Source organism: Schistocerca cancellata, chromosome 3 (assembly GCF_023864275.1).
Source record: "Schistocerca cancellata isolate TAMUIC-IGC-003103 chromosome 3, iqSchCanc2.1, whole genome shotgun sequence".
NCBI classification, from domain to species: Eukaryota; Metazoa; Arthropoda; class Insecta; order Orthoptera; family Acrididae; genus Schistocerca; species Schistocerca cancellata.
This window is the reverse complement of record NC_064628.1, coordinates 551,090,039-551,104,908: the sequence shown is the minus strand read 5'-3', so window position 1 is coordinate 551,104,908 and position 14,870 is coordinate 551,090,039. Positions and strand designations below refer to the sequence as shown.

Below are 14,870 nucleotides of genomic sequence, written 5' to 3'. Positions count from 1 at the left end.
AGTCCTTATGGAACTGACAAATATGTAGTGCTTGCTGTGATGTCTGGATTTCTGCTGATGAACTCCGCTCACACCACCTCTGAAGAGGAGTAACTTTTGCCCTTCTCCACAATTTTTAAATTTATTTTATTAACACACTCACACTCACTCTCTCTCTCTCTCTCTCTCTCTCTCTCTCTCTCTCTCTCTCTCTCTTCCTCATTTATAGACAACTAAAGTTCAGAAATTTTCTTATATTTAATGGATAACAGAAATGCCCAAAACTTTATTCTACCGAATTATGTCCCCTTTCTTCTGCCGCCATCAGTGATGCTGCTTGTCTTTCAGAGCTTCACCAGAGATGCCATACACGTAATCCTCTCATTCAGCAGTATGAGTAACCTGCCCTTCCTCTTTTTCAACTTTCCCCACTCCATAATGTCATCAATTTCGTGTGTGTCTGTCGGTAGTTCTAAACATTTCTGCTGATAAAGGTGAGTAGTGACCATCATTCTGTCTTGTATTCATTAGTTTCCTCAATTGAATTTTCCTTAGATGAAATATAATCTATTATATGTTTGATTCATCTTTTTTCATGTATATTTAGATATGTTTATGTTCAAAAACGCTACTTTTAATTCTGAAAGAGATATAGGAATGTCTATTAAATGTTGTCTGATACAGCTAAGTATTACTTTTCCATTGTTTTGTGAAACCTGTTCAGCTGTGGCTTTTCCTGTCCTTATTCGGAAGTCCCCTAAAACATTCCTATTGTTTTCACAAATTTTATATATGGATTTTGTGAAGTTCTTGTAACTGTTGCAGTGTCCATTTCTTGTTGAACTGCCTAGACATTTACAGGAAGTCGGGTAGTCTCCTGTTAACTGGTATCTAGGCATTGTTCTTTTAGTAATATGCGTAGAGTTACAAATGTTAATTTCAATTCCTTCATTATTAAGTTTCAAATTATAGCTGACGCTTGTCTGTATCTATGCCACTTTTGAATATGGAATATGCAATAATTCCAGATTCCTGTAACTTTTTTTCTTTTTATCACTGCTAATTCAACATAAACTTTAGTTTGTGGTTTAATTCTTGCTGTTTGTTGATTCTCCACACACTCCATGCTCCAGTATTTAATGTACTTCCAGCACCACATTGTCTGACCTTTTTCTTTGCTTTAGTAGACATCATTAATCAGACCAGCAATTTTTCATTTCTTGAGAATCGCGAGTCGCATAAATGTCTGATGTGATGATGTACACAACGGGAGAAGAATGGTGGAGGCTGCAACCTTTATGAGCTTCTATAAGACTGCTTCTGTATTATCCTCACAATGGAGTGTTGCCTCTTTCGCCGTTCCAAATGACTGCTGCTCAGCTGGATCTGCTGTTGGTGTCTTCGCTGTAACTGGCAAGATATCTTTACAAGGCTGTACCAGCTAAGCCAATTGGTCCACAGTTTATTAGAGAGGTGTTGCTCCCACTCCCCATTTTGTTCTGGCCTGTGACAGGCAGAGCATGTGAATTCCCATATGGGGCTAGGTTGGTGGTGCTAGCAACAAATGTATACTGACAAAATTCATTTGCATTTATCAAAGCAATCTGTACATCAATGCAGTGAGACCTGTCTTCCAACATTACATTGTCAAAATGGACATTACCATTTTGTGTAAAATAAAAATAAAAATTTGTTTAGTTTGCAAGGAAATTTGATAACTATAAATGCATTTTATAGCATTTGCTGCTGTTCTGTATAAACAAACAATTTTCCTTCAGGCACCCAAAGGCATTGCACCGCTCCCCATGTCCAGTCATAAGCAGAAAACAGATTTGAAGATAACACTAACACCATGTTCTGTGAATGTGGAGAAAATAGGTAAGCCAATAATTTTTATAAGTTTATATTTAGCAGTATGTAACTGGTACTACAGTAGATAGTTAATTTGTAATTTGTGCTTGTTGTACAAATAGTGATTTTTCCTGTTAAGATATTGAGTTGTAGAAGTTGTGTGTCTCAGGAATTCTACATGTTTTTGGTTTGCTGCATGTGAATTTCATATTTATTGCCATGTGAGAGGTTGGTTTCACACCAAAACATGCAAAAAAACTCAAATTTTTCACACTTTCTCAGTTTTTTGCTTATATCTTGAAAATTTTATTCTGTCCCAAGTGGTCACCTTCGAAAAACAAAGTAGACAAAATTTTCCATAAAATGCACAAGTCAGGTTTGTTTTTCTGATGAACACTGTTGATACTAGGGCACGCTGAAAAGCGGCAGTATTTTTTGGCGCTTCTGTGAAAATGTTGAAAGTGCCCACCCACTCAAAAACATTCATGTTGCCCCCCATCGCCCCCCCTCCCCAAAAAAAAAGCACTTTTAGACCATGTGAAAGAGCATTAGATTTCATACAAGAGACGTCTGTGAAATCCAGTTTTCCCATAAGGATGGGAGGAAGCAAAGTGAAAATCAATCTCTCTCTCTCTCTCTCTCTCTCTCTCTCTCTCTCTCTCTCTCTCTCTCTCTCTCTCTCTCGCTGTGTGTGTGTGTGTGTGGGGGGGGGGGGGGGGTTGTTTTTTACAAAACAAAATAGATAATATGAAATCTGTATGTACTAATGTACATGCTGTGAAATGAAAGAAAGCGAAGTCTAGGACTAGGTGATCACATAGAGCATATTAAGTATGAATACAAAGGACAGATAAGCTTTATAGTGAACTATGGACGTATATCATGTGTACAGTTCTTTCACTTATCTCTATTCGACTGTTGGTGGTGCGTGTAATGTTTGTTGGGTAGTAGAAGGTCCAGAGGAATCAGTATGTGACAATGGAAGTTTCAGGCAAAGTGTCGGGGACTGTGGAAGTTCCAGGTGGAAAAGTGATATTGCTGTTTTAAAGTGAAAGAAATTGTAATTGAATGATTAATATTAAAATTTTATTAGTAAAAATACATAATGCGGTAAAATATTACATTGAATTAACACCTTCTGTCACCTCAGCTAGTTCACACAATGGTACTGCAAGGGGCTCGTCCAGCTTATATTTAGTCTTCTATATCAAAATTGTCGTCAGTGTTTGAGCACGGGCTTCAAATTGTGTGCACAGTTCACGCAGAATAGTCTTGCTTGCCTACACGCACACTGACCCCGGCAATCCAGCTGAAGAAACCTCTTGGTAGCTGGGGGTTTCCAGTGTGGTAAAGTTTCCGATACACTGCTGCACCTAATCAAAAACTCTGCAGTTGTATTGTTGAGCTGTAGCTTCAGTGGATAGTATGGAAGCAGTGTTTGCTTATACTTCAGCTTGTTGAGTAGTTTTGTGGTTGGGTGGCTACCACCATAAAAGGGAATTGGAAATTCCTGACCAGCATCTGTCATATCCTATAGATGGGCTGAAGAATCGGTGGATTCAGTATTGTGTGATTTGAGATCTAGATTTTTGGAGAGGATCTTGAGAAATTTAACCATGCCTTCCTGGAATAACGTAGGCGTAGAGTTGCAACCATGCGTTCCATGTAGGAAAAGCATGTGACTGGCGACACACTTCTCTGCTGCACTTCCTGGGTGATAGAGGAGCTGATGGGCTGTACTTCTCATTGGCCGGAGGAAATATACGTTTGGGAGAGCTTAGAGACCCATCATTATGACCATAAGATAAATACCTTTACCCACAATTCTAGGATTTCATGGTCAAGCGGCTGCTCATAAGCCACACATCACACCGGTAAATGACAAACGACGCCTTGCTTGGTGTAAGGAGCATACACATTGGACAATTGAGCAGTGGAAAAATACTGTATGGAGTGACGGATCACAGTACACAACATGGCGATCCAATGGCAGGATGTGGGTATAGCGAATGCCCGGTGAACATCATCTGCCAGCGTGTGTAGTGTGTGTAGTACCAACAGTAAAATTCGGAGGCAGTGGTGGTACAGTGTGGTCACGTTTTTCATGGAGGGGGCTTGCACCCCTTGTTGTTTGGTGTGACACTATCACAGCACAGGCCTACATTGATGTTTTAAGCACCTTCTTGCTTCACACTGTTGAAGAGGAATTTGGGGATGGCAATTGCATCATTCAATATGATTGGGCACTTGTTTATAATGCCCAGACCGTGGCGAAGTGGTTGCATGACAATAACATACCTGTAATGGACTGACCTGCTCAGAGTCATGACGTGAATCCTATAGAACACCTTTGGGAATGCTGACTTCATGTCAGGCCTCACTGACCGACATTGCTACCTTTCCTCACTGCAGCAGTCCGTGAAGACTGGGCTGCCATTCCTCAAGAAACCTTCCAGCACCTGATTGAACGTATGTCTGTGAGAGTGGAAGCTGTCATCAAGGCCATATGGAATTCCAGCATTAACAATGAAAGGCGCCACAAACTTGTAAGTCATTTTCAGTGAGATGTCAGAGTACTTTTGATCACATAGTGTATGTTACTGTTTCTAGGTCTTTAGCGTAGTATCAGTGTCAAAAGTGCTATTGGTGCAGAGGAAGTACTGCTTGATCAGGCATTTTAGATTGTCTTGAGTAGATTTATAAACAAGAATCGGTTCATATTAAAAATTCCATCCTAAATGCTTGAGATGCTTAGGCTTTAACTGTTATTTTCAGTCAGACAGTTAAAACAATAGAAGAGAGGAGGGGGATAATGTCAAAGATCTCCCAAAATTTTACCATGGTTTTCAGGAATTTAGCTTTACTATAAAATGCTCCTTAGTTTTCCAATTATTTTGGTTCTCCAATTAGACTAACAACAAAGTTTGTCAGATTTTAACTATTAAAGTTGCATATTAATAAGTTTGCAGACAATATTAACTGTAACATTGGAAATTTTGCAAATGGTTATTGATAGTGAAGTACTATTTGAAAAATAGATATCCAGTCAGATCTTCATAACATTTCAAAGTTTTAAAGGGAGTGGCAACTTGATTTAAATGTTCAGAAATGTAAAATTGGCCACTACATAAAGTAAGAAAATGACTATACTGTAATTGTTACACCCAAATATTTGTGTATGAAATACAGTGGTCACATAGGAAATGGTAAATGCAGGTGTCAGACTTAATTGGCAAGATAATGGGAAAAGTCAACAAGTGTGTATAGGCAATGCCTTACATAACACTTGGAACCCACTGTAAAACATTACCCTGATGCTTCGGATTAATATAGTTTGTGCAGGATAAGATAGCAGATTTGCAGTTACCAGTTTCCATCCAAAGCGCTGAGAAAGTTCACTCGTCTGTTTGGAACAGGATGCTGGCAAGTGTTTGCAATCTTTGAGTCGGTCGGCAATGACAGAATCGAGGCTCGTGCCCTGCAATCTTTCTCAAATGATTTTACAGAAACTACTCGGTTGCCATGATTTTGCATTAGGTACAAATTATGTAATATGTTGCTACATATGAAATTTAGCTAACATCTTGAAATTTTCTTCATACTTTGGTGGAGGTCTCTGTCACCAATCTCAAGAAAATTGATTTGGTGCAGCACACTCATTTGCAGTTGTGCCGTGCCAGTGATAAATCCAGAATGTAATATTCACTACGTTCCTCATATTTCATAAACTGTTTGAGATTCTTGCAAATGATAGCACACTACTATATGGCTATTGTGCCAAAGTTCACTATCTACTGTGTTGATCCACTGACCACTGACATTCTTGATGAAAGACTGTTATTTTTAGGGACTGTCGATAGCTGGTGAAATGAGAAATGCTGTGTGTTGTGGAACAACATAAGACAATATAAGTTTATTTTATATGGAGGAAGTGTATTTCTAATAAACTACTGACTTTACTTTTTCTCAGTTCTTCACTTAATAAACCACTGTTTCAGAAATGTCTCGCATTTGTGTCTGCACAACATATTAGAGGGATGACACTGTATACTCCACTGTGTTTTGCCACAAGAAGCAAATTTTAACATGACAACCAGAGAAATGTTTCACTCAAAATTCGGTACTCCTGACACTTCTCTGAAAGTTACAAATGGTTAAGAAGCCAGGTGGAAACAAATCGCTGCATCTTCAGTGAAATTTTTTTTAGATACTAATCAAAGGAGGGTGACAGACCTTTCTAAATAGTCACCATGCAAGTGTGGGTGTGGAGAGGCTCCACTTAATATTTACAAAACCTGTGAGCGTAGGCTTCAGTTTAGAGCAGCACTTCCCGTACAGTGCCTGCCCACTGGCCTCTACCTCTTTCCCCATGCTTGCCCCGTCAACTGTGCTTCTACAGGGCACGGCATTTTGCAAGTACAGTACTGAATGAATGTAAAAGCATCAATCGAGCAAATACTGGTTAGCCTGAACTGTAGACTGTAATAGATGCCAACTATTCCATACAGGCAGAATTACAGAGTTCTAAGAACGATTAGTGAAGTGAAGAATCTCACAATGCATTACTGTCTGCCCTACATTAAGCTCCCATCGTGTCTGCAAAGATGAAATTAGACAAATTACAGCAATGTGCATGTAAGCTTTTAAACAATAATATTCTTTCTGCACTACAAATGTGAATGGAGGGGAAAGAGACCACAATGTGTGGTTCATTGGGGAAACACCCTCAGTCATGCACCTAGCAGGTATTTATAGAGCGTGATGCAGATACAAATGTAGATTAGTTCCCAAACTCTCATTGGCTTCAGTTAGATATTTGTTTACAATTGAGTAAATTAATTACTAACTCTTGAAGCTAAGCCTCTGTGATGTTAACTTTCACTGAAGTACTGCTTGGGAATAAAGGCCAATTCACACAGACCGTTACAGCACAATCTCATCAGGGTGTATTCACACAGTGCGTCATGTCACAGCAAATCAGTTCAAATCGTGATCTCAACTCGCATGGCTGAACAGTTTACAGTCTAACGAATAAATAGTAAAAACGTAGACTAAAAACTGATATCGACCACGGAAACCACAAACTAATGAATGCATGACGAAACGGAGATGGGAGGATGACAGCATGGCTGTGTATCGGAAGGAAATAAGTCTGGAGTCACGTGAAGGGCAACGAAAAATGATGTGATCCATCAAAACTTCGTTCTTGAGAAACCTTGAGGGTGCTCTGTCGTGATGGCCAGTGCAAATGCCACCATATGAAATAAGTTAAAACATGTTTCGATGGGCCAAGACATGACAGCCAGTATGAATGAGCCTTAAGAAGTATGCATTGCATGTAACACAAACGTGATCTATAAATGCAACATAGCTCTTCAGAACTGTTAGTAGCATCTCTCTGTAATGGTCAGCAACATTGAATACATAAATAGTCTTGAATGGAATTAATACTGTGTATATTAACAAGTCCATCTAATGTAATCCATCTCTCTGTGCCACAGCAGATTTTGACACATTTAGCATTCCATTTGAGGAAGTAACATAAAATTTGTGTAACACAAACCAAACCAGTTCTTGTACCACAAAAACAGCAAATAATGATATGATATGTCAGATCATATAACAATACCATAAACTGTGTATACTTTGACCATCATGGTTACTGACCACTCGTACATCAACAATTTTACAGCTCTGCTGGCTCTCAGTTGAACCCTACCACTCACTAGTACTTACTAAACATCCATCAGTATACATTAGATAGTGCCATGTAGTGCCAATTAATCCATCCTCCAGAAAAAGTGTTTTAAAATCTGGTTGTGAAAAATCTACCGATGTCATTTAACTGGAATGCCATCAGTCTTTCTAACTGTATAATGTATCTAAAAACAAAGATGATGTGACTTACCAAACGAAAGCGCTGGCATGTCGATAGACACACAAACACAAACATACACACAAAATTCTAGCTTTCGCAACCAACGGTTGCCTTGTCAGGAAAGAGGGAAGGAGGGGAAAGACAAAAGGATTTGGGTTTTAAGGGAGAGGGTAAGGAGTCATTCCAATCCCGGGAGCGGAAAGACTTACCTTAGGGGGCAAAAAAAGGACGGTTATACGCTCGCGCGTGCGCGCGCGCACACACACACACACACACACACACATATACACACACACACACACACACACACACACACACACACACACACACACACACACACACAAGCAGACATATACAGAGGCAAAGAGTTTGGGCAGAGATGCGAGGTAACCGTTGGTTGCGAAAGCTAGAATTTTGTGTGTGTGTTTGTGTTTGTTTGTGTGTCTATCGACATGCCAGCGCTTTCGTTTGGTAAGTCACGTCATCTTTGTTTTTATATATGTTTTTTCCCACGTGGAATGTTTCCTTCTATTATATAACTATATAATGTGTGTTACGCAATTAATCCACAAAACTGACCATTGATCAGTTTTTTGTTCATATGTGTATATCTGGCAGTAATTTAAGATTTCAGAGGTCATGTGCACAGTTGGGGTTACTTTGACCACCAGCCATAGTTTGTCCAGGATTACAGATACACGATTTAATAGAGAGCATTGATGCCCATGACAGTGTGTAATTGAGGAAGACAGACATTGGGTGTTGGTATATAGACAAGTTCTCATTTTTTAATTGTTAATGGGCCTACAACTAAGAAAACGGCAGGTCATGAGATAGCAATAGGCATCTTTTACAGATGCCAGTAGTATCATGTACACAAGATATAAAAAGGCAGTACTTGACAGAGCTGTCATTTATATTCAGATGATTTATGTGAAATGATTTCTGATGTGATTAGGGTTGCAGAATGGGAATTAACAGACTTTGAATGCTGGTTGGTATCGGGAGCTAGACGCATGGGACTGTCCATTTCAGAAATCGTTACAGAATTCGATATTCGCAGATCCACAATATCAAGTGTGTGCCAAAAATAGCAAATTTTAGGCATTACCTCTCGCCACTGACAATGCAGTTCCAGTCAGCATTCACTTACTGACAGAGAGCAGTGGCATTTGTGTAGAGTTGACAGTGCTGACAGACAAGCAACTCTGCATGAAATAAATTCAGAAATCAATGTTTGACGTATGATGAACAGATCCGTTAGAACAGTGCAGCAAAATTTGGGTTAATAGGCTATGGCAGCAGACTAGAGTGCCTTTGCTAACATCATGAAATCGCCAGCAGTACCTCTCATGGGCTCATGACCAAATTGGTTGGACCCTAGACAACTGGAATACCATGGCCTGGTAATATGAACCCAGATTTCAGTTGGTAAGAGCTGATGCTATAGACCCAAGTTGTCTGCAAGGTATTGGGCAAGCTGGTGGTGATTTCATAATGGTGTAGGCTGTGTTTACACTGAATGTACTGAGCTATTGACTGTAAATGGTTAGAGTTGGCTACTCTGAGGACGTTTGCAGCCATTCATGGACTTCATGTCTCCAGACAATGATGGAATTTTCACTGTACCATAATTGTTTGCAATTGGTATGAAAAACGTTCCGAACAGTTTGAACGAATGATTTGGTCACCCAAATCACGCAACACGAATCCCATCGAACATTTATGGGACGTAATTGAGAGGTCACTCCATGCACAAACTCCTGCACCGACAAATCTACTAAGGAGGCAACATCAGTCAATATTTGTGCAGGAGACTTCAACAAGTTGCTCAGTCCATAAAAGTTGCTGCAAGATGCTGGGCAAAACGAGGTCGGACACTGTTAAGAGAGATCCCATGATTTTGGTTACATCAATGTGTATTGTTCAAATTACAAGCTGTCGTTTCAGGCAGTGATTCGGGTTTAGCATATAACATCAAGTATCTCCTGAAACAAGGAATTAAGTTCGTCTGGCCACAAGTGCCAGATATTGACTCTATAAATGAAGAACAGGTAATCAAACAATGGAAAATCCAGGATGGAATGTAACAGTATTATAAAAAGGAAAGTTGCTACTCACTGTATAGCGGAGATGCTGAGTGGCAGGTAGATAGAACAAAAAGACTGTCACAAATAAAGCCTTCGGCCAGTAAGGCCTTTGTCAAAGCGTGCGCGTGGAACTGCACTGGAGGATTTGAAACAAGGATTTAGATTTAAAATGGATGAAGTTGAATATATGCTCAACTAAGCTTGGAGCTATGTTTGTGGTGTTCCATCCTAATATTATTATTTCTTTCTATTCTTAGACGTTATGTCTGGTCAAAAATGGACAGTGATGCGGACCTTGATCAAGCGTGACTTTCTTTTAACTGTACGGTATATGTTATATTGCATTTAGGAACTTTCGGGTCATTGAACATGTATCAATAATTGCAGATTTTTGTAGTTGTATATATATGTTTGGATGTAGCTGTATTGCATTGATGTACTGGTGGATATTGTGACGTATGACTTCTGTAGTTGATAGTATAATTGGTATAATGTCGACTTTATCCTGATGCCACATGTCCTTGACTTCCTCCGCCAGTTGAATGTATTTTTCAATTTTTTCTCCTGTTTTCTTCTGTATATTTGTTGTGTTGGGTATGGACATTTCAATTAGTTGTGTTAATTTCTTCTTTTTATTGGTGAGTATGATGTCAGGTTTGTTATGTACTGTTGTTTTATCTGTTATAATGGTTCTGTTCCAGTATAATTTGTATTCATCATTCTCCAGTACATTTTGTGGTGCATACTTGTATGTGGGAACGTGTTGTTTTATTAGTTTATGTTTTATGGCAAGTTGTTGATGTATTATTTTTGCTACATTGTCATGTCTTCTGGGGTATTCTGTATTTGCTAGTATTGTACATCCGCTTGTGATGTGATCTACTGTTTCTATTTGTTGTTTGCAAAGTCTGCATTTATCTGTTGTGGTATTGGGATCTTTAATAATATGCTTGCTGTAATATCTGGTGTTTATTGTTTGATCCTGTATTGCAATCATGAATCCTTCCGTCTCACTGTATATATTGCCTTTTCTTAGCCATGTGTTGGATGCGTCTTGATCGATGTGTGGCTGTGTTAAATGATACGGGTGCTTGCCATTTAGTGTTTTCTTCTTCCAATTTACTTTCTTTGTATCTGTTGATGTTATGTGATCTAAAGGGTTGCGGAAGTGGTTATGAAATTGCAGTGGTGTAGCCGATGTATTTATATGAGTGATTGCTTTGTGTATTTTGCTAGTTTCTGCTCGTTCTATAAAGAATTTTCTTAAATTGTCTACCTGTCCATAATGTAGGTTTTTTATATCTATAAATCCCCTTCCACCTTCCTTTCTGCTTAATGTGAATCTTTCTGTTGCTGAATATATGTGATGTATTCTATATTTGTGGCATTGTGATCGTGTAAGTGTATTGAGTGCTTCTAGGTCTGTGTCACTCCATTTCACTACTCCAAATGAGTAGGTCAATACTGGTATAGCATAAGTATTTATAGCTTTTGTCTTGTTTCTTGCTGTCAATTCTGTTTTCAGTATTTTTGTTAGTCTTTGTCTATATTTTTCTTTTAGTTCTTCTTTAATATTTGTATTATCTATTCCTATTTTTTGTCTGTATCCTAGATATTTATAGGCATCTGTTTTTTCCATCGCTTCTATGCAGTCGCTGTGGTTATCCAATATGTAATCTTCTTGTTTAGTGTGTTTTCCCTTGACTATGCTATTTTTCTTACATTTGTCTGTTCCAAAAGCCATATTTATATCATTGCTGAATACTTCTGGTATCTTTAGTAATTGGTTGAGTTGTTGATTTGTTGTTGCCAGTAGTTTTAGATCATCCATGTATAGCAAATGTGTGATTTTGTGTGGGTATGTTCCAGTAATATTGTATCCATAATTTGTATTATTTAGCATGTTGGATAGTGGGTTCAGAGCAAGACAGAACCAGAAAGGACTTAATGAGTCTCCTTGGTATATTCCACGCTTAATCTGTATTGGCTGTGATGTGATGTTATCTGAATTTGTTTGGATATTAAGTGTGGTTTTCCAGTTTTTCATTACTATGTTTAGAAACTGTATAAATTTAGGATCTACTTTGTATATTTCCAATATCTGTAGTAACCATGAGTGGGGTACACTATCAAAGGCTTTTTGGTAATCAATGTATGCATAATGTAGGGACCTTTGTTTAGTTTTAGCTTGATATGTCACCTCTGTATCTATTATCAGTTGCTCTTTACATCCTCGTGCTCCTTTGCAGCAGCCTTTTTGTTCTTCATTTATAATTTTGTTCTTCATTTATAATTTTGTTCTGTGTTGTATGTGTCATTAATTTCTGTGCGATGACTGAAGTTAATATTTTGTATATTGTTGGTAGGCATGTTATAGGGCGATATTTAGCTGGGTTTGCTGTGTCTGCTTGATCTTTAGGTTTCAGATAGGTTATTCCATGTGCAAGTGTATCAGCGAATGTGTATGGGTCTGCAATGTAACTGTTAAATAATTTAGTTAGATGTGAATGTGTTGAGGTTAACTTCTTTAGGCAGTAATTTGCTATTTTATCATTTCCAGGGGCTTTCCAATTGTGTGTAGAATTAATTGCTCGGGTGACTTCATGTTGCAAAATTATCACTTCAGGCATTTGTGGTATCATCTTGTATGTGTCTGTTTCTGCTTGTATCCACCGTGCATGCCTGTTATGTTGTACCGGGTTTGACCAGATGTTGCTCCAGAAGTGTTCCATGTCTGTTATGTTTGGTGGATTGTCTATTTTAATGTGTGTGTTATCCATTGTTTGGTAAAATCTCTTTTGGTTTGTGTTGAATGTTTGGTTTTGTTTCCTTCTATTTTCACTTTTTTTGTATGTTCTAAGTCGTTTGGCCAATGCTTGCAATTTCTGCTTTTTTTTCATCTAACTGCTCTATTGCTTCATTATTATTATTATTATTATTAATTTTTTTTTTTGTAACTAAGAAAATAATCAATTTTTGACAATATAATGTAATTGTGTTGATTTAAAAAAATCTACTCCCCAAGTGGCAGAAAGAGAACACACACATAAAACAGTTTCACTTCGGCAAGCTTTGAGCCAGTGGCTCCTTCTTCCGGCAGAAGGGATGAAGGGAAAGGAACCGGAGAGTTTTAGGAAAAGGCATAGAGTTCAGGGAAAAAACCTGAATCGGAGGAGACTTAATGGATGGCACGAGAAGTCTGGTAAGTCTCCCTCCCCCCGACCCAGTGTTCTGGCTGACTTTTCCGAACTCTCTTCCTTTTCCTAAAACTCTCCTTTCCCTTCATGCCTCTTTTTTCCCCTCCAACCACTCTGCTGGAAGGAGGAGCCACTGGCTCCAAAAGTTTGGATAAGTAACACTTTTATTTGTGTGTTCTCCTGCTGCCACTTGATGAGTAGATTTTTATTTCTATCTATCCAATTGTGTGTGTGTGTGTGTGTGTGTGTGTGTGTGTGTGTTTTTTTTTTTTTTTTTTTTTTTTTTTTTTTTTTTTTTTTTTTTTTTTTTTTTTTTTTTTTTTTTTTTTTTAATGATGGATCGTGCTGTTCAACTTATGTACTATTCTAGGTTTGTCTCTTGTGAAGTTTAATAAACCACTTAAAGAAAACTTTAGCTCAGTGTATTTATTTCTGGGTTGGCAAAGTTTCATTTTGTTTTTGAAATACTGGCCACAAGTGAATTGGTTGTCGACAGTTGTGGTGGAAGTATCCCCAAATCCATGCTAACTTTGATTGCCAACAATTTTTTCCATTACTTCCTCTATGTACTAATTAGTAAAACACGATTTTCTAAAATGTAATTGTTTCATACAAGCCTCAATATTCACTAACATAAATATCACAGGATTTAATCATGATAATCACATTTGAACCTGAAAATCAAAGTATAACCTGTACACGATAATGAAAACTCCTGAAGGGGAAAAACATGTAAAATAAGAGAAAGGCAATCACTTGCTTATACAGGACTTGTGTGCAAGGCACAAAACATTCAATAGACAACAGTTCATATGCAGCTGTCGTCAACCTAAAAGTTGATTTTAATCTGATGGCCTAGTAGATTGTAATCCTCAACTACCACTGAATTGAGATAGCCTAGCTTGAACAGCTAGAGGGAAGTTTCATCCCCATTCATATTAAATGCAATTTCAGTTTCCAAAATTCTGCATTGGACAATTTGTTTCGATGTCTCGTAATGAAATCTTGTTAGTCATCAAAAATTTCTTCAGCAAAGTAGGCATGTCTACATGTGTACATTTTCATGTACACTCTTTTACATAAAACCTGGCAATCTACCACAAAGCACAACACCACACTGATCACAACATGGAACAAATACTATAGCTGCTCTGATAATTTTGTAAGTGTTACCATCTGCACAAACTGAAAACACTATAGCCTGTTGCAGTTCCTGAAAGAAGTCTTGCCTTCTGTTTGAGCTGTTGTGCAACATCTGCACCCCCTAGTCTGGCAATAAACCATGTGTTGTCTGGGTGCAATGTCTTATGGTTGACAAATAAAATGCAAAATGGTATCATTGGTGGTAGATTCAGACTGCTTCAGAGACACCTGTATAGCGAAGCAGCTTGGCATTTGCAAAGCACACATGTGTGACCCAAACACAGTTTCCTGAATAAAGCTTGAGAGAAGACTCAGTGTGTAAAGGTTTACCCAAAATTTGTTAAAGAATTTCTTCTAGCAGTCAGCAGTTCCATTAAATAAAAGGAAAAACAAGAACCAGGAGTTTGCTGATCCTCACTGTGATTAGAACTGATAACTCACATTGCTCTTTCATTGCAAAACATAGGCTGAACCACTGATCTTAAGAGACTGTCAGCAGCAGTTCTCCCTCATTGCAGTATTGGTCCCTGAGCTTCAAAACACAACACTACAGATAAGAACTGTTGTTACTTACTTGAAGAATGGAATTCCTGGCATCCAAAAATTAAATTTTATGTGTCTAATGTAAGATGAAGATTAATAGCATGGGCCATTGAGGTGGAAAGGAAGTAGAAAATTAACTCAGTGGAACAGTTCAGGACCGCACACAAAATTAAATGCACATTGACAGAG

The 14,870-nt window shown here is 38.2% G+C and overlaps 1 protein-coding gene across 1 annotated transcript in view; it reads left to right on the top strand.

The window, feature by feature from the left end:
• The window catches only part of LOC126175390 (disks large-associated protein 5-like), a 179,766-nt gene that overhangs the window by 40,717 nt on the left and 124,179 nt on the right, over window positions 1–14,870 (top strand). Inside the window, exon 3 of the mRNA XM_049922172.1 lies at window positions 1,758–1,857. Within this exon, the coding sequence (XP_049778129.1) occupies window positions 1,758–1,857 (100 nt within the window). The remainder of the gene's footprint in view (window positions 1–1,757; window positions 1,858–14,870) is intronic.